The sequence below is a fragment of the Globicephala melas genome, chromosome 16, assembly GCF_963455315.2.
Source record: "Globicephala melas chromosome 16, mGloMel1.2, whole genome shotgun sequence".
Taxonomy (NCBI): domain Eukaryota; kingdom Metazoa; phylum Chordata; class Mammalia; order Artiodactyla; family Delphinidae; genus Globicephala; species Globicephala melas.
In genome coordinates this window covers 11,059,982-11,087,565 of record NC_083329.1, presented here as the reverse complement: position 1 = coordinate 11,087,565, position 27,584 = coordinate 11,059,982, and the positions used below count along the sequence as shown (strand labels likewise).

General features: G+C 39.5%; 1 protein-coding gene and 1 non-coding gene across 7 annotated transcripts in view; one reads left to right on the top strand and one right to left on the bottom strand.

Moving 5' to 3' along the window:
* The first annotated feature begins 433 nt into the window (after positions 1-433).
* The window catches only part of SEC23IP (SEC23 interacting protein), a 90,000-nt gene continuing 62,849 nt past the window's right edge, over positions 434-27,584 (top strand). For 5 of the 6 annotated variants that reach the window (XR_009559286.2, XM_030839410.2, XM_030839408.2 and 2 more), the window contains exons 1-12: positions 434-659; positions 5,961-6,493; positions 9,337-9,559; positions 10,363-10,556; positions 14,737-14,826; positions 18,665-18,785; positions 19,772-19,861; positions 21,625-21,766; positions 22,989-23,197; positions 23,564-23,682; positions 24,076-24,228; positions 25,714-25,809. Coding sequence is in view for 5 of the 6 variants with exons in the window: in XM_030839410.2 (XP_030695270.1) it covers positions 497-659; positions 5,961-6,493; positions 9,337-9,559; positions 10,363-10,556; positions 14,737-14,826; positions 18,665-18,785; positions 19,772-19,861; positions 21,625-21,766; positions 22,989-23,197; positions 23,564-23,682; positions 24,076-24,228; positions 25,714-25,809 (2,133 nt within the window). In the remaining variant the exon portion in view is untranslated. The remainder of the gene's footprint in view (positions 660-5,960; positions 6,494-9,336; positions 9,560-10,362; positions 10,557-14,736; positions 14,827-18,664; positions 18,786-19,771; positions 19,862-21,624; positions 21,767-22,988; positions 23,198-23,563; positions 23,683-24,075; positions 24,229-25,713; positions 25,810-27,584) is intronic. The other variant, XM_060286143.1, reaches the window with a different exon arrangement.
* Positions 16,524-16,596, bottom strand: TRNAA-UGC (transfer RNA alanine (anticodon UGC)). The gene has a single exon. It is a non-coding gene; the product is annotated as a tRNA-Ala (tRNA).

Here is a 27,584-nt window from a genome sequence, read left to right as displayed (position 1 = left end):
GCTAGACTTTAGCTGCAAATGGCCCCCACACCTTTTCCTCCCTCTGTCAGCAGCTAGCACTCTGCTACCTGCGCCTGCGTGCTTTCCCTGTTCCTCCAAAATTTTATCTAGTTAGACGCTTCTGTGGGTACTTTTAGGAAGCCTAGAGAGCCCCCCGCAAGCCGAGATTTTCAGTGCCGATTAGTACTTTGATTCACAACCAGATGCATTCCCTCTCCCACGCTCCAACCTCAGTCGCGGCCTCCACCTCTGCCTCCCTTCCGGCCCCGGCAGCGGCCGAGGGTGTCACGTGCTAGGACTCGGGCGTGAAGCCTGCGCCGCCATGTTGGTTCCTGGCGCCATCGTAGGAGAAGGCAGAGGGAGGCTGACCAGCCGTCCGGAGTTCCGGCCCTTGTGCGCAAGTGCGGAAGTTTGTTGGCCCCGACCGTGACCGGTTTCCGGCTGGTGGTTCCGCACCGGCCCCCAGTAGACGTGTAACGGAAGGTGGGCCGCAGCCATGGCTGAGAGGAAACCTAACGGTGGCGGAGGCGCAGCTTCCACCTCCTCGTCGGGCACGAACTTACTTTTCTCCTCCTCGGCCACGGAGTTCAGCTTCAACGTGCCCTTTATCCCAGTTACCCAGGCTGCCGCTGCCTCGGCCTCCCTGCTCTTGCCCGGAGGTAATAAGATGAGGATCCGGTGGGGCAAGTGTGTGCGGGGAGGTGGGCGGGCGGCGGGCGGTGGCGAGGGTCGGAGGGGAGGTTTTCCTTGTGCCTGGACCCGACCCTCTGGTACCTTGCCAGGGCCATCAGTGGCCAGGTTTGAGTGTCCTGAGGACTTTGGGATGTTGGGGGCGGGGGCCAAGCTCTTCGTGGAAGGAACTGTTCCCAGTGCTGGACACTCCTGAACTGGCATTCCACAGATTTTTGTTGAACACCTCCTGTTGGACACTCAGGTGCTTGCAGGGAATGCAAAAAAATTAGTGCCTCCTCCTCTCCTAGGATACTGTAGGATATCTCTTAGGATAGACACGTAGTATTTGCAAAGTAGAGGTACAGAACGCAGTCATCTTTCAAGGCGATGCATCATTTTCTCTAAGGAGCCCTTGCTTGTTCTCAAGTCCCTACTCCTGTGTGCATCTTAGCACTTTGTACATATCTTTATTATTGTCTAGGGAGATTGCTTTTTAACGATTACGTGGCATAACCCAGACCTGGTGTTGGGGAGCACAGACTGTATTCCAGCCCTAGTCCTGCCAATTACTTGCTGTGTGACCTCAGGCATATTACTTTACCTCTCTGTTCTTCATTTTCCATATGGGCTGTGATGAGAAGTGAACTGATTTTTGTCAGGCACGGAATATAGTGCTTGGCACATAGTGTTATATAAATGTTTGAGAAATAAACATGTCTGCCTCTCTATTTGGACTGTGGGCTTCTTGAAGTTTGCAACTATAACTTATTTACCTTTTTATTTCTAGGATCTTGTTTAGTGCCTAGCACATAGATCCTCAGTAAATGTTGAATATTTTCCTGTTGAATAATTTATTCTTGTTTGGAAGACTGAGGAAAGTTTCATGGAGAAGTGAAGAAAGGCAAATCAGAGACAATACATGATGGTTCCTCTTCCCTTGTGTTATGTTTCTTCTTGGTACTTATCACCACCTGATGTGTACAAATATTTGTTTATCCTTTTAAAATTTTTAAATTTATTTTACTTTTTATTTCTGGCTGCGTTGGGTCTTAGTTGCTGCACACGGGCTTTCTCTAGTTATGGTGAGTGGGGGCTACTCTTCGTTGTGGTGCGCGGGCTTCACATTGTTGTGGCTTCTCGTTGTGGAGCATGGGCTCTAGGCGCACAGGCTTCAGTAGTTGTGGCACACGGGCTTAGTTGCTCCGTGGCACGTGAGATCTTCCCAGACCAGGGATCGAACCCTTGTCCCCTGCATTGGCAAGTGGATTCTTAACCACTGCACCACCAGGGAAGTCCCATATTTATCTTATCCCACTAACATGTAAGCTCTATGAGAGCAGGAACTTATGCCTAGAACAGTGTCTGGTATGCTGTAGACCGATTTTTCAATAGAAACTTATTGAATAAATGAAAGGGTGGCAGTCAGGAATATGTATGTCTTGTTTTGATAGTGTGGCTGAAAGGTTCATCATTGCCATTTTTGGTGGAGGACTAGCATGGCTGGAGCAGAATGCTTTGGGAGGTTGCAGGAATAAATAAGGCTGTACATGGGGTTTTCATGTCATCCTCTGCTTCACAGATGTTTGATTCATGCCCCATCTTCCTTGCTATATAATTTGTTTGTGTCTGTTACTGTCCGTAAATGCTAAACATCTTCATTGCTAAGTAACAGGATAACTTACCTGTCTTGAAAACTATTGTTTCTTGGAGATGATTTATTTTTTTTATTATTTTTGTTTTTTTTGCGGTATGCGGGCCTCTCACTGTTGTGGCCTCTCCCGCTGCGGAGCACAGGCTCCGGACGCGCAGGCTCAGCGGCCATGGCTCACGGGCCCAGCCGCGCCGCGGCATGTGGGATCTTCCTGGACCGGGGCACGAACCCGTGTCCCCTGCATCGGCAGGCGGACTCTCAACCACTGCGCCACCAGGGAAGCCTGGTTTATTTTTTTAATAGGAAAATTAATACTTTTTAGAACTAAAATTCTGTAACAAATATTTTTCTACCTTTAAAAAAGATTTGATCATTAGAAACCCATTCAGATAATTTCCAGAGACAAAAGGAGAACCTGTCACATTGGAAGCAACAGTTAATCATGTCAGTGAAAGAGACACATAGGAAGCAATTCCATTTCACAAACCTGGATTGAGCAGCTTCCGTTTGCCAGGCCCTGTTCCCGGTGTCCGGGAGACACAGAGGAGCAGAGAGCATTGCCCTCACGACTGCACAGTATATACAGACGCAGTGTACCCAGCTGTGTAAGTAATTGTGATACAGGTTTATGACGGCTGGAAAGAGGGATTGATAGGCTGCTCTGAGAGCTGTGGCTGTCAGGCTGGCTGACCAGGGAGAGGATATCCCTCGGGCCTTCAGGATCTCACAGAGGAGGCAGTTCTTGAGCTGAATATTGAAGGATACATAGAAATTAGGGAGTCTGGGGAGACAGACATGTGAGAGTCTGGAGGTGTGAGAGAAACCTGCTGATTTGGTGGGATTTGGTGGTAGGTGCTCACATTCTCTTTCCATCCCGTGCTTTTTCCCTCTCGCCCCGTCCCTCCCCCGCTGCACCCCTCCATGTGACTAGAGTGAATGCAGGGGCGTGCTTCAAGTGGTCAGCGGGGCCCAGATCACGAAGGGCCTCAGACACCACACTGAGGAGTTTGTAGTTTACCCTGTGGGGTGTGGAGGGTGCCCTTGAAGGGTTCTGAACAAGGCAGTGGGGTTAGAGGTGTGTTTCAGAAAGACTGGAGTTTCCTGAGGTTGCAGAGATTGCACCAGAGTGAAGCTGACCGTAGCAAGAGCGGCCGATCTGGAAGCCACTGCGAGTCAGGCAGGAGCCTGTGGCACTCTAGCCCTGGTCAGCCACACTGGGTGTGAAGAGCAGGGAACAGATATGAGAGATTTCTACACAGTCGAATTGATGGTATTTAGTGACTCACGGGGGTCCAGGCTGTGCAGTGCAGAGTCCCCTTCTCTTTGTTCAGTTTCAGCCCCAAGACATAGCACCACCTGGCATGTAATGGATACTGTGTACGTATTTCTTTAATGAGGATCTGAATGATTAAATGAAGGGTGTGAGGGGGAGGGAGCAGTCTGAGAGAGGAGATTTCTGGTTTGAGTGTCTGGATGGATGTTGGCAGACATCTGTTGAGGTTAGTGATATGTGTAAAAGGGGGGACATGAAGGGGGACAGTTAAGATGACAAATTCAGTTCAGGCTTACTAAGTCTGAGGTATATGTGGCTGAACCTGTCAAAAAGTATTGAGGAGGCAGTTGGAAGATAGGTTCTGGGACACATAAGATCAGTCTCAGTTTGAGACAGAGTTGGGAGTGTCACAAGTATACAGGTGCTTATTAAAGTTATGGTTCTTGATGCCAGATGTGTCCACATGTAATTAGAAAGTGCCCCTGAGGTGAGGCTGGCAGCTTGTTGAGATCAGTATTTTGTTTGTAATTAATGCTAATCAGAAAAAAGTCTCTTGGATCAGGTTGATCCCAAGTTGTCTTAAAGGATGAAAGACACCACAGAGGTTTTCTCCTCTGCTTTTAGATGTTAAGACATCAACTAAGAAATCTGAGTCCAAGTGAGGTTCATGTGACTGAAAAGAGAGGGTAGGAATCGGAAATGTATCAGAAAAGTAGAACGATATAAGCAGACAGTGCCTGGGGTGCGGGGGGGGGGGGCCCTTGTGCAGGAAGATATTTTTAGTTACAAAGAAACAACTCAGAGGAGTATTTTGAATAGTGGAGTATCTCAGTTAAATTGATGTGTGTGAAATATAATGAGAGCAGTCTAAGAGCTGAAGGCCTCATTCAGTAAAGGTCAAGAAGGAGCTCAGAGCTTGAAAGGCCACCCTTTGGCAGGTCTCAAGGGCAGGGACTAGTGTGCCTGTGTGCTGGGAGAGGGGCCACCCTCCTGATCTGCTCTATGCCTCCAGCAGTGGGAGATAAGAGGGAATTGGAAATGAGAGGGAATGAGATGGGAGAAGGAAAAGATTAGGAAGAGGAAGACAACGTTAGAAGCTAAGGCCTCCTAAAAGTTTCCTGAGGAAAGGTAGACTGGGCTTTTTTATTTCTGTTTATTTATGTATGTATGTATGTACGTGTGTATGTATGTATGGCTGAGTCAGGTCTTTGTTGTTGCGCGCGGGCTTTCTCTAGTTGGGGTGAGTGCGGGCTACTTGTTGCAGTGCACGGGCTTCTCATTGCGGTGGCTCTCTTGTTGCGGAGCACGGACTCTAGGCGTGCAGGCTTCAGTAGTTGTGGCATGCAACCTTCAGTAGTTGGGGCTCGTGGGCTCTAGAGCGCAGGCTCAGTAGTTGTGGCGTACGGGCTTAGTTGCTCCGCGGCATGTGGGATCTTCCCGGACTAGGGCTTGAACCCATGTCCCCTGCATTGGCAGACGGATTCTTAACCACTGCACCGCCAGGGAAGCCCAGACTGGACTTTTGAGGCCATGTAGAAGGAAAATGTTTTTATCACTATTTTAGGACTTGGTAGCAGAAGAGAGCATAAATAGTTTGATGCTAATAATACCCACAGTGAAGATCAAGTTGGGCAAAGGGAAGTGAGGAGAACTTCCCTTAGTTAGAAAATGACTTTTCCAGTGACTTGGCATTCTCTAATGACTATCTGGTTGTGATACTGTGTGGTTTTAGGGATGGCAATTAACGGTTGACCTACTTTGCCTCAGGAATACAAATACCACATGTTCACTTATATAATGAGTGCTTTGTAGGTAAGAGCCCTGACACACCCCTTGTTGTCAACAGAGTTAATATCTGTACTTTAGTTTCTTGTCCTTACTGTAGAAATAAAGTTTTGTGTGTTTGGGTAGCAGAACAGTATTTGAATTGTTTCTTACCAGGAAAAAACAGTATTCAAAATAACATGTAAAGCTAGGAGTATAGATTTTGTTTCCATTTTTAAAACCTTCTCCTATATACATATATGTCTACATAATTTATACATGTCTACAAAATAAATAGTATATAACTATATTTATTTTAAAAGTGTGGAAAGGTATTTATCAAAATATTAACCGTGTTAACAGTGATTGTCTCTGGGAGGTGAGCTTACGAATGAGTTAGTATTTTTCCCTCTTGTTTCTTATTCATGTTTTCTAGTTATTTATTTCAAAGAAAAAAAAGTTTTTCATTATTGTCTTTAATGCAGAAATGTAAGTTTGAACAACAAAATAAGAGGTATAATTGCTAGATCTGCGGTATAGAATCTTATCTACAGAGTGATGGCATACCTTTAAACCATGTACCCTTCTGTTCCCTTTCAGAGGATTCCACAGATGTGGGTGAGGAGGACAGCTTCCTTGGTCAGACTTCTGCTCACACGTCTACCCCACAGACATTTAGTTACTTCTCTCAGGTATCAAGCAGTAGTGATCCTTTTGGGAATATTGGACAGTCACCGTTAACAACTGCAGCAACATCGGCTGGACAGTCAGCATTCTCCAAGCCCCCAACTGCTCTCCCTTTTACCACCGGATCCCAAGATATGTCGAATGCATTTTCACCATCCATTTCGAAGGCTCACTATGGTGCTCCACCTGCTTCACAAACGGGAATAAATACTTATCTGCCTTCTCAGCCTAGTAGTCTCCCTCCTTCAAATTTTGGGAGCCCACCCCAAGGAACGCCCCAACAAGGATACAATCCATATCGCCACACAGCTGTAAGCAGCAGGGCTAATCCTTATATTGCACCGCCACAGCTGCAGCAGGGCCAAACACTGGCCCATCCTACCCATCCCCCGCCCTCTGGACCCCCTGTTCAGATGTACCAGATGCCTCCAGGATCTCTGCCATCGGTATGGAAACATGTTTTTTATATCCTAATTATTCACTGTAATTTTTAATCGCTCTCATCTTAACCTGTGTTTTTGAAAACACTGTGCTTTTTTTTTTTTTTTTTTTTTTGCCGTATGCGGGCCTCTCACTGTTGTGGCCTCTCCTGTTGCGGAGCACAGGCTCCGGACGCGCAGGCTCAGCGACCATGGCTCACGGGCCCAGCCACTCCACGACATGTGGGATCTTCCCGGACCGGGGCACGAACCCGTGTCCCCTGCATCGGCAGGTGGACTCTCAACCACTGCACCACCAGGGAAGCCCAACACTGTGCTTTTAATAATCAATATGATGACAAATTATTTTCAGAGGGTATTTTTTTTAAGCTACATGCTTTGAAGTAAACAATCTTTTAAAGATAGCTCATTGAATGGTTCATATTTCAGTTTATATTATCTATTTATGGAAGTAGTAATTGATTTTAATGAGTTAACCATATGCCAATATTTCCAGATTTAATATAACATACCAATAACAAATGTCATCTAGGGACATGTGAAAGTCGGAGCAATTATTAGCAGACTGCCAGCTTCTCATTTTTTAATTATACTACTCAATCAAAACACTCAATTGGTGGGACTAAAATTGATTACTCCAATAATTTCTTTTATTTACATTTATGGAGTTTGGATCTAGACAGTCAAACTCTGTCTCGGGAGGAATGGAATAACTTTTGCATTGGGTAAATTTTATGAAATTCCTTTATGCCTTTTTTCCCCACTAATTATTCAACTGACTTCCAAAGGGAAGTGAACTGAATCAAAAAAAAGGGAAATGACTGAAAGGAAGAATTAAGAACCCAGCCCAGTGTGGCAGAGATAATAGTATTTCGATCAGAGTGTAACCTGACTTCTCTCTTGGGGATGAAGAATGGGTTCCATTTTACCATCTAATTTAAATCTTACCAATACACAAACTCTTGGTAATGTTGGATTTCAGCATATTGGAAAGTAACCAGATTTGTAGCATGTAATATAAGTTAGTATACTTTGTTTGCTGATGAAATTTTGTAAAGATTCCTAATTAAGAATTTTTAAAATGACAATTTTAAATATAAAAAAAGGTTGCAGGGCTTCCCTGGTGGCGCAGTGGTTGAGAGTCTGCCTGCCGATGCAGGGGACACGGGTTCGTGCCCCGGTCTGGGAAGATCCCGCATGCCGTGGAGCGGCTGGGCCCGTGAGCCATGGCCGCTGAGCCTGCGCGTCTGGAGCCTGTGCTCCGCGGCGGGAGGGGCCGCGGCAGTGAGAGGCCCGCGTACAGCAAAAAAAAAAAGGTTGCAAAAATAAAAATAGGACAGAGAACACCCCAGTACCCTAATCCAGATTTACCTGTCATGAACATTTGTTCTATCATTTGTGAACGTGCACGCTGACACGTGTTGGAGTATCCTTTTCTCCCCTCCCTCCCTCCCTTCCTTTCTCACTCTGTATATGTGCAATCTTGGGGGGAAACATTTGAAGATCAGTTAAATACATTATGATTCTTTACTCCTAGATTCTTCAGTGTGTATTTCCTGAGAATAAGGGTATTTTTTACATAACCACAGTACAGTTATCAACCTCAGTACATTTGCATTGATAGAATATTCTAAAATGATTTTTAATAAAAATTAAAAAAAATAATTGTATTCTGATTTTAAAAGTATTTTCAGTACAGAAAATTTGAAAAATGCCGAATAGCCAACTGAATAGAAATTGCCGCTAGAAAACCCTGTTTTTATTTTGTTTTATGTCTTTCTTATCCTTTTTTCAAGATAAAAGCATAGTGTTTTTTTTTTTTTCTTTTTTAATTAATTAATTTATTTATTTTCGACTGCGTTGGGTCTCTGTTGCTGTGCATGAGCTTTCTCTAGTTGTGCCTGAGTGGGGGCTACTCTTCGTTGTGGTGCCCGCGCTTCTCATTGCGGTGGCTTCTCTTGTTTCAGAGCATGGGCTCTAGGTGCGCAGGCTTCAGTAGTTGTGGTGCACGAGCTTAGTTGCTCCAGGGCATGTGGGATCTTCCTGGACCAGGACTCGAACCCGTATCCCCTGCACTGGCAGGCGGATGCCTAACCACTGTGCCCCCAGGGAAGTCCCAACACAAGCATTATGTATGTTTTTTGTGAACAAGCAAGCAAGCATTATGTATGTTTTTTGTGAACATATTTTAGGTGTTATTAAGATTTTTTCTATAACGTTTTTAATGGTTCTAGAGAATTCCCCATATGAGTAAAAGATGATTTATTTAATCAGGTTTCTATTAGACATTTAGATTGTATCCACCGATTGTCTATTATAAATAACTTTTTGATATACATTCTTATGGGTAAATTTTTACAATTATATCTTTAGGATAAGTTCTTAGAAATGGAATGTCTAGGTCAAGGAATATGCACATTTTATTTTTATTTATATTTATTTATTTATTTTTGTCCATGGCGCTTGTGGGATCTTAGTTCCCTGATCAGGGATTGAACCTGGGCCACAGCAGCGAAAGCGCCAAGTCCTAACCACTGGACCAACAATGAATTCCCAAGGAATATGTATATTTTAAAGATTAAATAAATCACAAGAGACATACTGCTAGGTTGATTTCTGTAAAGGTATTAGTTTACTTTGCCACCAGTGTGAGAAAGTCCTGTTCACTTTGCAACTGATTTTGGGGTTTGTTAGATTTTTAAAAGTTTTACTTGCTTTGGAGCCTGGTTATTAAATAGTTGTCTAGAGAAATATTTAGGATAATCATTACTATGTTAGTTTGTGTGTGAAACATATACAGAATTGTTCCTTTGGACAGACATGATGGTCCTAACTTTTGTCCCCCCCAGATTCCTCCTTCAGTGCAGCCAGGGCTGTCCCCTCCAACCCAACAGCAGGCACCTGCTAGACCTGCGGGTCCCTCTGTGCAAGCGTCATCTCTTTTTCTACTTCAAAACCAATATGAACCTGTCCAACCCCACTGGTTTTACTGCAAGGAGATAGAATACAGGCAACTGTGGATGCCTTTCAGTGTGTTTGACTCTTTGAATCTTGAAGAAATCTATAACTCAGGTAAGCACAAATCCTGCATCATTTGTATCTGATTTTAGGAAGAGAGAAATGAAGAGTATTCATCCATGGCCTACTTTTTATGAATGTCAAATTCTTTAATCCTTGTAGAGCCTGCCAGTCTCTGTACCTTAAGATGATAATATTAATGTAAGTTCTGAGTTATTTGAGCAAGGTATTTGAAGAAATGTTTTAGTAATTTTCCTTTTTGTTTAAAGGTAGTTTAAATCCAAGAAATAGAGTCGTTCATATAACCCAGGTGTCAGTTTTCTTATTTCCCTTATTTGTTTGTAGCTATAGGGCGTTTATAAAGCATTTTCTATGGAACTCTTGTTACTGAAGATGCTGTGAAAAGTGTTCCATGGTCAGATGAGTTTTGGAAGTGCTGTAACTACATCCATCTCTTGAGATAGTGCACAAGAGTGTGTTAAGACTCTGAGAAGTCTTCACTATAGAAGTAGGTTTCTTTGTTTATCCTGATGATAGTTCATCTTGGGACTTAAAAATCACCTATTCTTTAGAAGTATGCTTCATGGAGCATTGCTGCTTTGATTAAAAAAAACAAAAAACTACCAATTATTTGAATTATTTCATGATCATGCTTTTATATTTTACTCTCGTTATTTCTTCTCCACTTAAAAGAATCATCATTTTGAGCAGCACAGATTAATCTTAAACTTCTGTTTTTTTAAAAAAATGAGCTTAGTTCTTTGTCTTTAAGGATAGACAAGTCACCATATTCATTATTTATTACTTTTAAATGTACCTTGTAACTGTAGAGTTAAAATGTGGTCTTTGTGCTCCAGTCCAGCCAGACCCTGAGAGTGTGGTTCTAGGCACTGATGGAGGGCGCTACGACGTTTACCTCTATGACCGGATGAGGAAAGCCGTGTACTGGGAAGAGGAGCCAGCTGAAGTGAGACGCTGTACTTGGTTTTACAAAGGGGACACAGACAGCAGATTTATTCCCTATACAGAGGAGTTCAGTGAAAAACTGGAGGTACGTGGGCTTTATTCCTTTATGCTTTTCTTTAAAACATATAGACTCTGTATACGTTGGAGCCTCATGTAACACCACTCACAGTGGAGCAGACTTTATTTACAAGACAGCCTATCTTGATCCTGTGTGCAAAGAAGATTGCCTTTTAATTGGTGTCATCGTTCATGAGGTACTAATTGTGGCCTGGTGTCTAAAGATAGAATGTTTTTCAGGGGAACATCACAGATCTAATATAATAAGGTACTTATATCAAATCTTTAGAAGAGCTTAGGCTGCTGTGATATGCTGCTGACAACACATGCCAAGGAGATGGATGCTTTTCAAATTAATATTCAGTAAAAGGCTTGAAATTCACCTCTGGTTTATGAAAACAAATATAAGAATAGGAACAAATATTGTGAGACTTTTTAGCCATCTTAAAATTGGTGGTTAATGTTGTTTTACATAATTGTGTTAATTTCTTGTTATAATTCTGCTTAATAATTGAGTAATTAAATATTTGAAATAAGTTAAATGAATTCATCTGCATACATGGGAAATGGAGTATGGAACATTTTAGTTACTATTTTTTAATGTATTAACTAAAACTTATGTAACCAACACTAACATTAAACATTAAAACAATACTAATATTGACATTAAAAGGGACCTCTAAAATGTTAATCTTCCCTAGATTCATATTTTGAAAGCTTCAAGCAAGGACTGGGCTTTATGTTCTGTTTAGGAGCTGACAGTCAAGTTTAGCAACTGACTGTTAATTACTAAATTTTTTTGTCCTTGAAGAACATCATAATATAATTAATAGAAATAAGAAAAAAATTAAATCACAATCTTGTCATCCTTTCAAATAAAATGTTACATTTTAAAAATATTTTTTTAAACTGTTCTTTATTCATATACGTGTTTTTGTTTTTTTGTGTGTGTGTGTGTTTTTCTTATAGCTATAATAGTACAGATTTTTTGTGGAGTATTTTGCTTTTTCAAAAGAAAATTTGTAAATGTAATCCTTAGTCATAGTCATTATCAATTGTGCCTGCCCTAGAAATATTAATCTCTATAATAGTGACTATGAAATACTGTTCTATAACCAAAACAGTACAAAAAGGTGAATATTGGCCTGAAGTTAAGACAGATGTTAGTTGGGGTTAAGTAAATTGGAAAAGAAGCTTGTTGAGAACAGAGGCCTCAAATGTTTTTCATTTCAACGTGTAGTAAGAATACATTTTAGATTGGATTTAGTACACACATTTTACACGCACACACACACACACACATACACACCCATGAGTATGTGTGTTTATTTATCAGAGGCAGTGGTGTTTGGTAAACTGGCTGTCCAGGGGAAAAAAACCCTGATTTATAGTGTTTGCTGATTTCCATGGTGTAAATACTCCCACCATGGCCAATAGTAAGCTAGCAACATGATGTAACTAGACACAGAGTTGGGAAGCGGTATGTGTGATCAGCTCTTGTGAGCTGGTATGAGTGAGCTCTAACGCACCATTAGAAACAAAGAAAGGTACATGGAACAACACTTACCTCACTAGGTGTCATTCAGTTAGATATTTTCTATGTCATTGAAAATATTAATTTTACAATTTGTTGCTGGTCATGACCCACAGTTTGAAAAACACTGATTTAGAGCTGAGTCAGAACCCAGGTAAGGGCAAAGACTGAAAAGAAGGCATAAAATTAATTTTGTTCCTGGAAATACCAAATATCAGGAGGCACCAGTCTACTAAAACATAATTTTAATCATTTGAATAAGGAATAAAATATGTAAAGGAATGCTGATATCTTTGGCTTAATTTTAGACCTAAATAAATAAACAAACAAATGTGTACTATAATTTTTGGTACCCTTGACAAGACCCTACTGAAGGTATAGCATCCCAAGGTTGAATGTTTAGTCCTATTATTTTGAAGCTAAAGTATATGTTTTCAAGTCTAAGCAGTATTTGAAAGTGTATACTATATTTGATTATAAATGGGTGACACAGGCTTCGAGGATGGAATTCATGTATTGACCGTCTCAATAGCACATAGCTGTTCTTAACTTTAGGAGACCTTAGTTCCTGTTCAGCCTCTACCCAGGAAACTCAAGCCAGATCAGGGAAGAGGCAGAGGAGTTTAGGAAATGAAAAAGCCAGTGAGAAAATGAGAATCAAGTGATACATATTGCTAGTGTTGTAGATGATCCTATCCTATCAGAGCACTAAAACAAAACAATAGAAGAGTTGGAAACAAAAAACACCTTAATTTGATAATTACATCAATGTCTGCATAGAAAACTAGGAGAACCTCTAGAAATTCCATTAGTACCAGTGTAAGAGTTCAGCAAGTCTGTGGATATAAAATCAGCATATAAAAATTAATAACATTCCTACGCAATAGAAATAACCAATTAGAAACCATAATAATAAAAGAAGACTATAACACTAACAAAACTACAGGCTAAGTAGAAAAATCGTCCAACAAAAGGTATATATGAACTTTCTGGAGAATAAACTATGAAGCAGAATTGAAGGATGTAAAAGATGACCTTAAAGAAATAGACCAAAATATTACATTCATAGATAGATGCACAGTCTCAACATAATAAAGATGTCAGTTCTTCCCAAATTATTTTATAAATTGTATGTAATCCCAATCAAAGTCACATCAGGGTTTTTTAAGTAAAATTTGCAGACTGCTCCTAAATTTTATATGGAAGATCAAAGTATCAAGAATAATCAAGACCATTTTGAAGAATGAAAAGTAGAAACATACTCTACCAGACAAGATTTATTATAAAGCTGTGGATTGAAAGGGAATATGAAGAAATGAAAATAATTCTTAAGATGGTGAATCTTTAAACATTTTTGTTTGTGATCTTGCTTTTAAAAAATGTCAACAAATATATTAAAATTTTTTTAAAAAGTAGTGAGGAAGAGGGTCAGCTGGATAGAGGCTGATGGAGAGGAATTGTTACTGAATGACTGCCCAGGAGACAAAAAGAAACACTTCTACTTTGACGTGATTGTCAAATAATCACTGTTACTCATTTTAAAAAATATTTATTTATTTGGTTGCACTGGCTCCTTAGTTGCAGCAGTGGGCTCCTTAGTTGTGGCATGAGAACTCTTAGTTGTGGCATGCATGTGGGATCTAGTTCCCTGACCAGGGATTGAACCCGGGCCCCCTGCATTGGGAACGCAGAGTCTTCACCACTGCGCCACCAAGGAAGTCCCACTGTTACTCAGTGGGTGTACCAGAGGTTCCCCCTTACCTGGTCTTGAATCTTTCTCCAAGAGACCCTCAGACTTTTGCCTTATAGAGAGCAGAATAGTGTCTCTGGAAGGAGAGTAAGAAAGTGGTGGGACAGTCAAGTCTTTGGAGTCAGAAGGTCGTGGGTGGGAGTGAACCACAGTTCTGCTTTTGCTCCTTACCTCTGTGATCACTGTGTGGTCTTGTGCAACTGTGAACTAAAACTGCCTGCTAGCATTAGAATTGTGTCTGCCCCCCACCACCAAAAAAAAAAAAAAAAAAAGAGAGAGGTTGAGGTCTTAACTTCTAGTACTTCAGAATGTGACTTTATTTGGAAATAGAGTTGTTGCAGATATAATTAAGAAGAGATCATACTGGAGTAGGGTGGGCCCCTAATTCAATATGATTGGCATCCTTATAAGAAGACAGTCATGTTAAGACAAACATAGAGGGAGAAGGCCATGTGAAAGTAGAGGATTGGAGTGATGCGTCTGTAAGCCAAGGAACACTACAGATTGCTGACAGACCACCAGGAGCTAGGAAGAGGCGAGGAAGGAGTTCCCTATGAGTTTCAGAGGGAATGTGGCCCTGCTGACACCTTGGTTTCAGACTTCTAGCCTCTAGAACTGTGAGGCAATAAGTTTCTGTTTTTATAAGCCACTCAGTTTGTGGTACTTTGTTATGGCAGCCCTAGGAAATTAATAGACTGTTTAAACCTTGGTTTTCACCTGTAGGTAATGGGGACAATATTATTTAGGGCTGATTGAGAGCAGTTATGTGAGGTACTGTATGTAAAATGATATTAAGTATGGTAGCCAGTTAGTACAGGAGAGCTGCTATTACTATTATTTTTATTACTATCATAGTTATAATTTTCTTCCACACTTTCTCTTAATAGATTTGTCTTACTGGATCATATGTTGTTTCCCTTGTAGGCTGAATATAAAAAAGCTGTAACCACGAATCAGTGGCACCGCAGATTAGAGTTTCCGAGTGGGGAGACAATTGTTATGCACAATCCAAAGGTAGTGATGTTGTTTAAGATATTAAAGTGTTTAGGTTTTTAAAAATAATTATTTTACTGAATGTTTGATAAATGTTCATTTTTACTCTGCAGTAGGGATATATTTATAACTAGTGCATTGCTTTTAAGTTTACTACAGTTCATATCAATGATAGAAACTAAAATGAAATTTAAATTTGTCTCATGAAGTTTCTGTTTATGGTAACACAGTAGCTGAAGCTTAGTATGCATCGTTGAAGTTAAGCTTGATAATTTTTTGTACTTGATCCAGGCTCAGCAGACTTTTCTGTGAAGGGCCAGAGAGTAAATATTGAAGGCTTTGTAGGCCGTGTAGTCTCTGAAAGCAGCTACAGGCAGTATGTAAGCCAATGGACCTGGCTATTTTCAATAAAATGTTATTTATAAAAACAAGTGGTGGGCCAGGTTTGACCTGCAGGCAATAGTTTGCCTACCTTGCCCTTGATGATGGTTTGTTTCAACCTTTAAAGTAAAAATAAGTTCTTCCTCTTTATTTGTATCATCTCTGGAAACCTTTCTTGTTTTTTTAAAGATATTGGGTGTGGTGTTTAGAGTCTTCCATTTACCATCCTTAATCTCTCTAAGCTCCAGGTTCCTCACTCGCAATAAATAAGATTTACCTCCCAGGGTCATATTTTTGATGAAGTGAGGTAATTTATGCAAAAGCATTTAGCATAATGCTAGTAATATGGTAGTTTCTCAGAACATAGGCTATTTATTACAGAAAAGTGTAAAAGAAAAACAAAAACCTATATTCTAATCACCTCTATAGTCCTTACTGATGTTAAAATAAGTAAAAATAAAAACATTCATATGCCATCAAAGTTTAAACAGTATAAAAGGGTATCAAATGAAAAACAAAAGCCTCTTACCTCTGCATTCCCCTAGTTTTGCCTCTTAATGGTAACCACACTTACCCTTTTGTTTTTTAATTTTTTTTTTAACTTTTGTTTTTTATATAAGCACACAAAATTTTACATATCATCTTGCATGCATTCGTTTTTTGGGGGGGGGTGGAAGGTTAATGTTAAACTATTAATTTTATTTTTTAATTGAAGTATAGTTGACTTATTATATTTGTTTCAGGTGTACAGCATTGCGATTCAGTAGTTTTACAGATTATACTCCATTAAAAGTTATTACAAAATAACGGCTATAATTCTCTGTGCTGTACAATATATCCTTGTTGCTAACCTATTTTATACGTAGTAGTTTGTGTCTCTTAATTCCATACCCCTATCTTGCCCTACCCCTTTCCCTGTCCCTACTGGAACCACTACTTTGGTTTTTTTTTTTAATCTGTGAGTCTGTTTCTGTTTTGGTATCTATTGATACATCCGTTTTATTTTTTAGATTCCACAAATAAAGTGATATACAGTATTTGCCTTTCTCTGACTTATTTCACTACACACATTTTCTAGGTCCATCCATGTTGCTGCAGATTGCAGAATTTCATGCTTTTTTATGGCTGAGTAATATTCCATCGTGTGTGTGTGTGTGTGTGTGTGTGTGTGTATGTGTACCACATCTTCTTTATCCATTTGTCTGTTGATGGACACTTGGGTTGCTTCCATATCTTGGCTGCTGTAAACTGTGCTGCTATGAACATTGGGGTTTATTCCCGGGTATTTTATTCTTCTTTTTTTTTTTGGCCGTGTTGCACAGCTTGTGGGATCTTAGTTCCCCAACCAGGGATCGAACCTGGGCCCCTGGCAGTGCAAGCCCAGAATCCTAACCACTGGACCACCAGGGAATTCCCCCTAGGTATTTTATTCTTCATGATGAGATTTTAAGCAGGATTGTCTTTTTTTGCTTTCTCTTTCTGATAGTTCATTTTTAGTGTGTAGAAAAGCAACAGATTTCTGTATACTAATCTTATATCCTGCAACTTTACTGAATTCATTTATCAGTTCTAATAGCTTTTTGGTGGAGACTTTAAGGTTTTCTATATATAGTGTCATGTCATCTGCAAATAGTGACAGTTTTACTTCTTCCCTTCCAGTTTGGATACCTTTTATTTCTTTTTCTCTGACTGCTGTGGCTAGGACTTCCAATACTATGTTAAATAGAGGTGGCAGGAGTGGGCATCCTTGTCTTGTTTCTGAATTTGGAGGAAATATGATCAGCTTTTCATCACTGAGTGTGCTGTTAGCTGTGGGTTTTTTCATAAATGGCCTTTACTATGTTGAGATATGTTCCCTCTGTACCAACTTTGATGAGAGTTTTTTTTTTTTTACCATGAATAGATGTTGAATTTTGTCAAATGCTTTTCTGAATCTGTTGAGATAATCGTGATTTTTAATCCTTCCTTTTGTTAATGTGTGTATCACATTAATTGATTTGCAAATGTTGAACCATCCTTGCATCTTTGGAATAAATCCCACTTGATCATGGTGTATGATCCTTTTTATATATTGTTGGATTCGGTTTGCTAACATTTTGTTGACAGTTTTTACATATACATTAGAGATATTGGCCTGTAATTTTCTTTTTTTTGTAGTGTGTTTGGTTTTGGTATCAGGGTAATGGTGGCCTCATAGAATGAATTTGGGAGTGTTCCCTCCTCTTCAATTTTTGGAATAGTTTGAGAAGGGTAGGTATCAGCTTCTCAGCTCTTCTTTATATGTTTGATAGAATTCCCATGGGAAGCTCTCTGGTCCTGGACTTTAGTTTGCTGGGAGTTCTTTTTATTAGAAATTCAGTTTCACTACTAGTGATTGGTCTGTTCAAATTGTCTGTTTCTTCTTGATTCAGTCTTGGCAGGTTGTATGGTTCTAGAAATTTGTTTCTTCTAATATGTCCAATTTGTTGGCATATAACTGTTCATAGTATTCTCTTATGGTTTTTTTTGTGTCTCTGTGGTATCAGTTGCTATTTCTCCTCTTTCATTTCTTATTTTGTTTATTTGGGTCCTCTCTCTTTTCTCCTTGGTAAGCCTGGCTAAAGGTTTATCAATATTGTTAATTTTTTTCAAAAAACCAGCTCTTGGTTTCATTGATCTTTCCTGTGTGTTTTTTTTTTTGGTCTCAATTTTATTTATTTGCTCTCTGATCTTTATTAGTTCCTTCCTTGTGCTGACTTTGGGCTTTGTTTGCTCTTCTTTTCCTGATTCCTTTAGATGGTAGGTTAGGTTGTTTATTTGAGATTTTTCCATGTAACACTGGACTAAATTTAATACAGTTGATTTAACAGAATAGTATATGTCTTCCTGAAAAGTGGTAGGTAAATCCGTTTTGGACATTGAAATTGAATTTGCGCGTTGTTATTTAGAGGATTTTGCCTTATATGTATTTATAAAACAAGGATTCCTCTACTTCTTTTATTTCTTATGTGTAAACCTGAATTTTTTTTTTTTTTTTTTTTGCGGTACGCGGGCCTCTCACTGTTGTGGCCTCTCCCGCTGCGGAGCACAGGCTCCGGACGCGCAGGCTCAGCGGCCATGGCTCACGGGCCCAGCCGCTCCACGGCATGTGGGATCTTCCCGGACCGGGGCATGAACCCGTGTCCCCTGCATCGGCAGGCGGACTCTCAACCACTGCGCCACCAGGGAAGCCCTGTTTGTTATATTTTTAAATCAAGGCATACTACCTCTGATTTAGTTGTATTATTTTCCAACATAAGCATTGGAAATAATGGTATTGATTTACTTAGTTTTAATGGTTACTGAATGCTAGCAGGACTGTTACAAAATTGATTTTGGAGGAACAGTACACGTATCTGATTATAAACTATACTATGAAGTAGTTTATTATGTATTTAGCTTATAGTGGGAATGAATTTGATAGTGAGCTCTGTCATAATCCTTCTCTTGTATCTTGAAGGTTATTGTTCAGTTCCAGCCCTCATCAGTGCCAGATGAATGGGGGACCACACAAGATGGACAGACAAGGCCCAGGGTTGTAAAGCGTGGAGTTGATGATAACCTTGATGAAATTCCTGATGGTTCGTACAGTTTGTTTAGGACTAAGGTCATTTTTAGACTTCTCTATTTTAGAATGATGAAAAAAGGAAATAGTTATTAGGATTACCTGCCATAACGTGCAGAAATCAGCTAGGTTGGCACAGATCTTTCCTTTTTATTACTTTTATATCTGTTTGTTCTTTAATTTAGAATTCTGTTGAAGGTGCACAAACCATGTAATATAGATTCTAAAATATATATTGTTGTGAAGAAGCACTTTGCTTGTTGAAACTAGGCTTTGGGCAATATTTTTGGGCTTGTTTTGTCATGCCTCAACTAGTTTGTATTACTTTAGTGCAGGAGTGGTGAATTTTTTCTGCAAAGGGCGAAGTAGTAAATATTTCAGGCTTTGCAAGCCATGCAGACTCTGCTGTATCTCTGCTCAACTCTGCCATTGTAGTGTGAAAGCATTTGTATGCAAACAAATGGACCTAGCTGTGTTGCAATAAAACTTTATTTATAAAAACAGGCAGTGAGCAGGATTTGGAAATAAATGTACTCATATTATGAATCTGTATGAAATAACCAGAGTAAAATAGTAGATTTAACTTGGAAATGTTCATGTATAGTATGTGTGAATCTAACACAGAGAAGGATTTTGGGAAAAGATTTTGAAGTTTTATATTGACAAGTGGAATCTCCATGTGGGGCTTAGTGCCCTGGGGAGTTCTGAAGAAATTACAAGGTTATGGAGCCTCTATAGGTACAAAACTGATGATCGTCATTGGCTCATAGCTTCTGGGATCAGAAATGGCCTGCTTCCTCCACTCCTTGGTCTAGTTCACTGTTATTTGCCAAAAGGTGGACTTTGAGCTGCGTTCATCTGATTTTGGCAAATTTATGATGACAAAAGGGGTATTGAATATTGCTATTCAATTAAGAAAACCTAAACAGTCCCCAGCTTGTGTGTGTGTGTGTGTGTATGTATATATGCATGGATGAATGTCTTTCTTTCTTTCTTTTGCAGGGGAAATGCCTCCGGTTGACCATTTGGTGTTCATGGTGCATGGCATTGGACCTGTGTGTGACTTGCGCTTTAGAAGCATTATTGAATGTGGTAAGCGTTAGTCACTTCATTTCATGAAATGATTCGAGAACTACTAGAACTTTTAAACCTTCATTTTTAAGATGGTTTCCAGCTGTATACTGTTGGCTGAGGGACTGTAAGAGGAGATTTAAATGATCATGGGCAATACTACTTTGTACTTCATTTGCTCTTATGACATTTATAACTCATAAAATCCTAGATTGTGAAGAATTAGAAGGGATCTTGGAAATAATTTAGGCTTTTTGACAACCTCTGCCTGAGCACTTCCAGCCACTAGGAACACCTGTGCATTGAACTGATTTATGGTGAATTAGTTGTGAGAAGTTGTTTAAAGGAACTGTGAATCTGCCTGGTTTACTTAAATTTTGGAAGTTTTATTTTTATGTTTGTAGTAATAGTTCATATTTATTGAATACTTGGTATGTCCCAAGTATGTTGCATGAGTTGTATCATTTAACCCTCACAATAACTCTTTGGGGTGTAGGTGCTGTTACTGTTACCTTTACTATTAGGTGAGGAACTGAGGCCCAGAGGATGAGTTAACCTCTCCCATGTCACGGTCTGTAGGTTCTGGAGCAGGTAATTTGATTCCAGAGTCTACCCACAGTGCATTTCTGCCTCCCAGTAATGGTAGTTGAGCTAATGTTTTTCAGTCATTTATATATTCCTGTAAAATAATGAAACATGAACAAGAACTTCCGAAAGGTTGGTTTTTTTTCTTTTCTGGACTGATTTTGTCATCTTTTTTTTTTTTCTTGAAAAGTTTGTGTTATAAAAAATACTGGCATAAAAGGTAATTGCTAACTACTTAATCAAGCTAGGAAAATTTAATCAAGTTAATTTGTCTTCCCTGATTTTTTTTTTTTACATCTTTATTGGAGTATAATTGCTTTACAATGGTGTGTTAGTTTCTGCTTTATAACAAAGTGAATCAATTATACATATACATATGTTCCCATATCTCTTCCCTCTTGCGTCTCCCTCCCTCCCACCCTCCCTATCCCACCCCTCTAGGCGGTCACAAAGCACCAAGCTGATCTCCCTGTGCTATGCGGCCGCTTCCCACTAGCTATCTACCTTACGTATGGTAGTGTATATATGTCCATGCCTCTCTCCCGCTTTGTCACAGCTTACCCTTCCCCCTCCCCATATCCTCAAGTCCATTCTCTAGTAGGTCTGTGTCTTTATTCCTGTCTTACCCCTAGGTTCTTCATGACATTTTTCTTTTCTTAAATTCCATATGTATGTGTTAGCATACGGTATTCGTCTTTCTCTTTCTGACTTACTTCACTCTGTATGACAGACTCTAGGTCTATCCACCTCATTACAAATAGCTCAATTTCGTTTCTTTTTATGGCTGAGTAATATTCCATTGTATATATGTGCCACATCTTCTTTATCCATTCATCTGATGATGGACACTTAGGTTGTTTCCATCTCTGGGCTATTGTAAATAGAGCTGCAATGAACATTTTGGTACATGACTCTTTTTGAATTATGGTTTTCTCAGGGTATATGCCCAGTAGTGGGATTGCTGGGTCATATGGTAGTTCTATTTGTAGTTTTTTAAGGAACCTTCATACTGTTCTCCACAGTGGCTGTATCAATTTACATTCCCACCAACAGTGCAAGAGGGTTGACTTTTCTCCACACCCTCTCCAGCATTTATTGTTTCTAGATTTTTTGATAATGGCCATTCTGACTGGTGTGAGATGATATCTCATTGTAGTTTTGATTTGCATTTCTCTAAAATTTTTTTTTTTTTTTTTAAGTGGATGATTTTAGGGTGGTTTCTCTCAAATTGCTGCAGACACATTTCAAGAAATCTTTAGATGATCGGAAAGTAAGCAGAGTGGAATTCCTTCCGGTTCATTGGCATAGTTCCTTGGGTGGGGATGCCACCGGTGTTGACAGGTTTGTGGATTTTGATAGCTTGGTTTTCAGATTAGTCAAACTTAGATTCAAATTTTAAACTATAGTATAAAGTAGTTTATTATGACTTCAACAGATACACTTAAAAACTTTATATACTTGCTCTGACATATGATTAAACACTTAAGTTTATGTGCTACTTTGTGTGTGTGTGCACATGCACGTATATACGTACATACGTATGTGTGTATTCCTATTGTAAATATTTAAGAGAATCTAAGAAACTTAAGCTGGTTTTAGAATACTCATCTATAGTGGTTCACACATGGGGCTGTCCTGTACACTATAGGATGTTTAGCAGCATCCTAGGCTTCTACCCTCTAGATAAGAGTAGCACGACCTTACCCTTAATTTAACAACCAAAAATGTCTCTAGTCATTGCCAGATGTCCCCTGGGGATAAAATCGCCCCTGGTTGAGAACCACTGATTATTGTTTCTCAGTGGAGACTCTTCTGGCAGGACAGTTCTGTGTCATGTAAGACTGTTGTGTGTATTGTAGGCCATTTAATATCCTTAGTCTAAATGCCAGCAGCACTTACCAGGCACTGTGACAACTAAAAATGCCTCCACTCAATTTGGAATGCTTCCAGTTGGGAAGCACAGATTTAGAAAATATTTATGCTGGGGACACAGGGCTAATGACATACTTGGATTTTAGTGAACATCATGATGTTTCAGGGCACATGCTTTAATAAAACTAACGCTACAAACATTCTGTTCTCTCCATGTGAAGCCCTGTTATGGGGATGATTTCTCTCTCTTTGGGTATTCCTGAAGTATGGCCATTCTCAAATCAGGAGAGATTCTCATTCCATTAAGCTCCTTTTTTACTTCTTGCTACATTCTCTATTGTCCTGGCCACCCACAATTTTTGTCAGGTATCCTGATTTCCAGTAAACTGGAAGAAAAATGGAAGAGTAGGCTTTCCTCTTTAAAAATAAATTAAAAATCTTCGCTTTGGCCTTATTTTGTATGATAACTTCAGAGAATCCCCAAGTTCATAGTATAGTTATAGGCACAAATGACAACTTTTTTGGTTTATCTTGATTTGTTTACAGTAACTGTCTATAAAATCAACTCATAATTAGTCTGTGGGATCTTTTTTTACTTAGTGTATTTTCAGGATTCAAAATTGAAACTTTTAGAAACCGATAAATTTAAGGTGCTTACTGACTAAACATACTTCTTTTTCTTTCTGAACAGGAATATTAAGAAAATCACTTTACCAAGTATTGGTCGGTTTCGTCACTTTACTAATGAAACCTTGCTAGACATTTTATTTTACAACAGCCCCATCTACTGTCAGAGGATTGTGGAGAAAGTGGGATTGGAGATAAACCGTCTGTATGCACTCTTCATGAGTCGGAACCCAGACTTCAAAGGAGGGGTCTCTGTTGCTGGTCACAGTTTAGGTAAAACTTCCAAATATCCACATTTTAAATACAATTTTTGTTGAGTCATCCCTGCTTTCAATGTGGGTGACATTGTTAGTTCAAGACTTAGAATTATAGATTTTAAGTTTTATAAAGGGTAGAAATGAATGCTTTGAGTTTACATTCTGCCTTATTTGCCTTTCATGTTACCTAGGAATGCTTTATATTTTAATTTATTCTACTACTTGGTAAAACAAGAATATTTATTATCAGATCTTGATTAACATCTAACTTTATGTGACTTCTGCTTGGGACTTTGAACAAAAAAAAGGAGGAGAATTTATTTAGTGTTATAAAAGCACCTAGTACATTATAAAGCAAAATGCTTCTTTTTTTTTTTCTAAGGTTCTTTAATATTGTTTGACATCCTGTCTAATCAAAAAGATTTGAATTTATCAAAGTCTCCTGAGCCTTTAGCTGTTGCTAATGGAGTTGTGAAGCAGCCACATTTCCAGGAAAAGCAGGTATGGCCCAATTGACCTCTAGATTCAGAGTTGGAGCTGAAGAGTTTTCCACAATCTGAACTGATTCTATGTAACAAAATACCCTGAGCTTTAGGAGTGCAGTGGAATCATAGAGCTCATTATTTGAGTTTCTCACTCGTCTTCCTTATGTATTATAAATTTAAATGTGAGAGACAGTTTATGGTTTCTTTAAAAAATGTGAAGTAAATTATTGTAGGAAATGGGAGCATGCGTGATTTACTAAATTTATATACTTTTTCAGAATATTCAAACTTTGGATAGCAAACTGCCAAAAATTATGATTTGTGTATAGGACAGAATTAAGATTTTTCCATAGATCAGAAGACATTTTATGGGAACTTTGTAACGTTCTCCCAACTTTTTTTTTAAAAGATACCTGAAGAGCCAAAGCTGACGTTGGATGAGTCTTGTGACCTTGATGTTGAAAATGAAGAAGTCCTGACTTTGCAAGAAACTCTGGAAGCACTTAGCCTCTCTGAATACGTTAGCACTTTTGAAAAGGAAAAGATTGATATGGAATCTCTGGTACTGATCATAGTTTGATTCATTTTTGTCTAAAGTTGTTTTTCCTTTGTATGAGATTGAAAATTAATAAGATTTAAACACTTTTATATCACAGTGCATTCAGATAAGGCAGAGACTTAAACATTTAAAAAAAATTGGAAAAAACAGGAGAACTTTTTTTAATAATCTGGGAAGGCTTTTCTAAGTATGACATAAAACCCAGAAGCCATAATGGAAAAAAAATTGCATAGCAGGGGATGGCATAAACAACACCTAAAGGCCAACAAAAGGTTAAGAAGACTGTTTGCAACACACATTATAAACAAAGGGTTTATTTTCTTATTATTCAAAGTTTCTATAAGTTAGTTACACAAAGACCATCAACACAATAGGAAAATAGGCAAAGAATATGAACAGATGATATTCAGAAAAGAAAATAACAAATGACTTCTTATCATATGAAAACTCTTAAGAGAAATATAAATTAAAAGTGCAGTGAGGGACTTCCCTGGTGGCGCAGTGGTTAAGAATCAGCCTGCCAATGCAGGGGACACGGGTTCGAGCCCTAGTATGGGAGGATCCTGCATGCCTCATAGCGGCTGGGCCCACGCGCCACAACTGCTGAGCCTGCACTCTGGAGCCCGTGAGCCACAAGTGCTGGGCCCGTGCGCCGTGGCTACTGAGGCCCTCGTACCTAGAGCCCGTGCTCCGCAGTGAGAGGAGCCACCACAATGAAAAGCCCGCGCACTGCAATGAAAAGCCCGCGCACCACAATGAAGAGTAGCCCCCGCTCGCCGCAACTAGAGAAAGCCTGCTCACAGCAACAAAGACCCAACGCAGCCAAAAATAAATAAATAAATAAATTTATTTTAAAAAAAAGTGCAGTGAGGTTTTTTTAAGCTATTAGTTTGGCAAGAATATTAAGGGTTTGATATTAATATACTATGTGGCCAGGATGAGGGGAAATAGGAACTGATGATAGTTTGATTCATTTTTGTCTAAAATTGTTTTTCCTGTGTATGAGGAAAGAATTCTGTACAACATGCATGTATTTTCTGTTAAAAATTAAAAGAATGGGGCTTCCCTGGTGGCGCAGTGGTTGGGAGTCCGCCTGCCAATGCAGGGGACACGGGTTCGTGCCCCGGTCCGGGAAGATCCCACGTGCCGCGGAGCGGCTGGGCCCGTGAGCCATGGCCGCTGAGCCTGCGTGTCTGGAGCCTGTGTTCCGCAACAGGAGAGGCCACAACAGTGAGAGGCCCACGTACCGCAAAAAAAAATTAAAAGAATGACTTAGATGTGGAGGCCTAAAATTTTACAACCTAAATTAATTCATGATTTAAAAAAAATTACCTGAGGCTGGGGACAGAAAAGAAATTAACTTTAAACAAATTGGATATTCAGTTGCCTTAGATGATACGGTTTCTTTTCATAATTTCCTTTTTTTAAATTTCACTTCATATATCATTAGATTGACTAATTAATGTGCTTGTTTGTTTTCTTTTAAAGCTTATGTGTACAGTGGATGACCTGAAGGAAATGGGGATACCACTTGGACCCAGGAAGAAGATAGCTAACTTTGTAAAACATAAAGCAGCCAAACTGGTAAAGTTCATCTCTGCACCTAAAAGAAAAAACTCATCTGTGACTAGCTTGTTTATATTTTGGAAGTTTTTGTTAATACCATCATGGTTAGGTCAGCTACTGTGCTCCCTGCCCAAGGGCACAGTAATGGAGTTGATGGAAGGCCTGACTTGGGAGTCAGCCAGAAATGGATTCAAATTCCAATTAAATGCCAATTCCTGGTTTTCCTGGGGCTGAGCAAATTCCGGGATGAAGGACTTTCAGCCTTAGAATTGGTATTTGAGAATTTCCCAGTGCAACAACTGGGTAAGTCCTGGACAAAAAGATGACTTGGTCACCCTGATTCCCAGTTCAACCACTTATTAATTACATATTCACGAGCAATTTGCTTAACTTTTCTGGTCTGTGGTTTCCTTCATTTATAAAACGGGAGTGATAATGCCTTCCTTATAGGATTGCAGTGAGGATGACGTAATGCATGTGTAGCTTATCATCCAGTAAATGTTAGTGCATTTTCTCTTCTCCCAGTCCTTCTCACCATCTAAAGAGATAAGAAGGAACACAGATACATTTCATTAATTAATAACCAAAACCAAAAAGTTGTCAACAATCCAAATCAGAGCAATAACAGCAACAACTAGAAAACATTTCAAAAGAATAAAACTATTGGGAATAACTCGTTTAATTTTCATTAAGTTAACTTTACAGAGATTTTCTGTATACTTAGAAAAATTAGGTAGCACTTAGGGTGGCTATTTTATTTTTATTATATTAACATGGTCTTCGTTGATCCTTCCATCTTTTGAACTTCTGTGGTTCTTTAATTTGTGTTACTTCTTTGGAACTTAACATATGCCACTTCTTTATATGTAATATGACTGTAAAGTCATAGGACTGATTTGTTATGATTAGCTTAAGCAATTGAGTTGTTCTGTATTTTATGAGTATATGTTTTAGATCAGGCATGTGCTGAGTTCTTGGGATTTGGAGATGAACTGAGGGTATGCTGTCTAGTTAGGGGGAGAGATTTGACCACAGATGATGCATCAGTGCTGCTTGTGCTGTCAGAGCCAGGTGAGGCCTGCCCGGGAGAGAAGGGGCTGGGGCTGATGAGAGAAGACTTCTCCAAGGTGTTGGTACTTGAGCTTGAAGGAAGGGTAGGGCCAGGGGAAATGGCCTTCCGGTAGTGGGCAGGTGTTTTTCTGCAGCGGAAACAGCAGTCGAGCTGAGAATAAGGTAGAGCACAGGGTTCTGAGGGCCCGAATGGCAGATGTGGCAGATTTCAGTTACGAGGGAGTGGTCCGCAAACATGTTCTTATGGCTGTGAAAGTCATGGTGCTTTTAAACTAACATCATGAAATGCTTACTTACTTATTAATTTTTATCACAAATTATGATTTAGCACCAAATCATCTGTTTAGTCTAAAGTTTAATTTTTACTTCAGAAATGTTAAAATTGAAAACTATGTGCTGTAAGTCACATAAAATTTCAACCATGAGCAAATGTGCTTATAATAAGTGAGTTTTTAGACATATTGATTCCTTCCTGGTTTTTCCATTAATATTTGCTGTCTTTTGCTGTTGGCTAGGGCCTACTGGCTGATAAGGAGTACTAAAGGAAAAAACAATTGGAACAAATCTTAAAGTTGAGACAATTCTGTTATCAACTTGAATTTTACGTTAATTTTGTGTGTGTGTGTGTGTGTGTGTGTGTGTGTGAGAACTGGGCCACATTTTTAGCAGCAGTGTAAACCACTGGTTCAGTTCTAAGGGGACATGGTGTGAGAACCACTGCT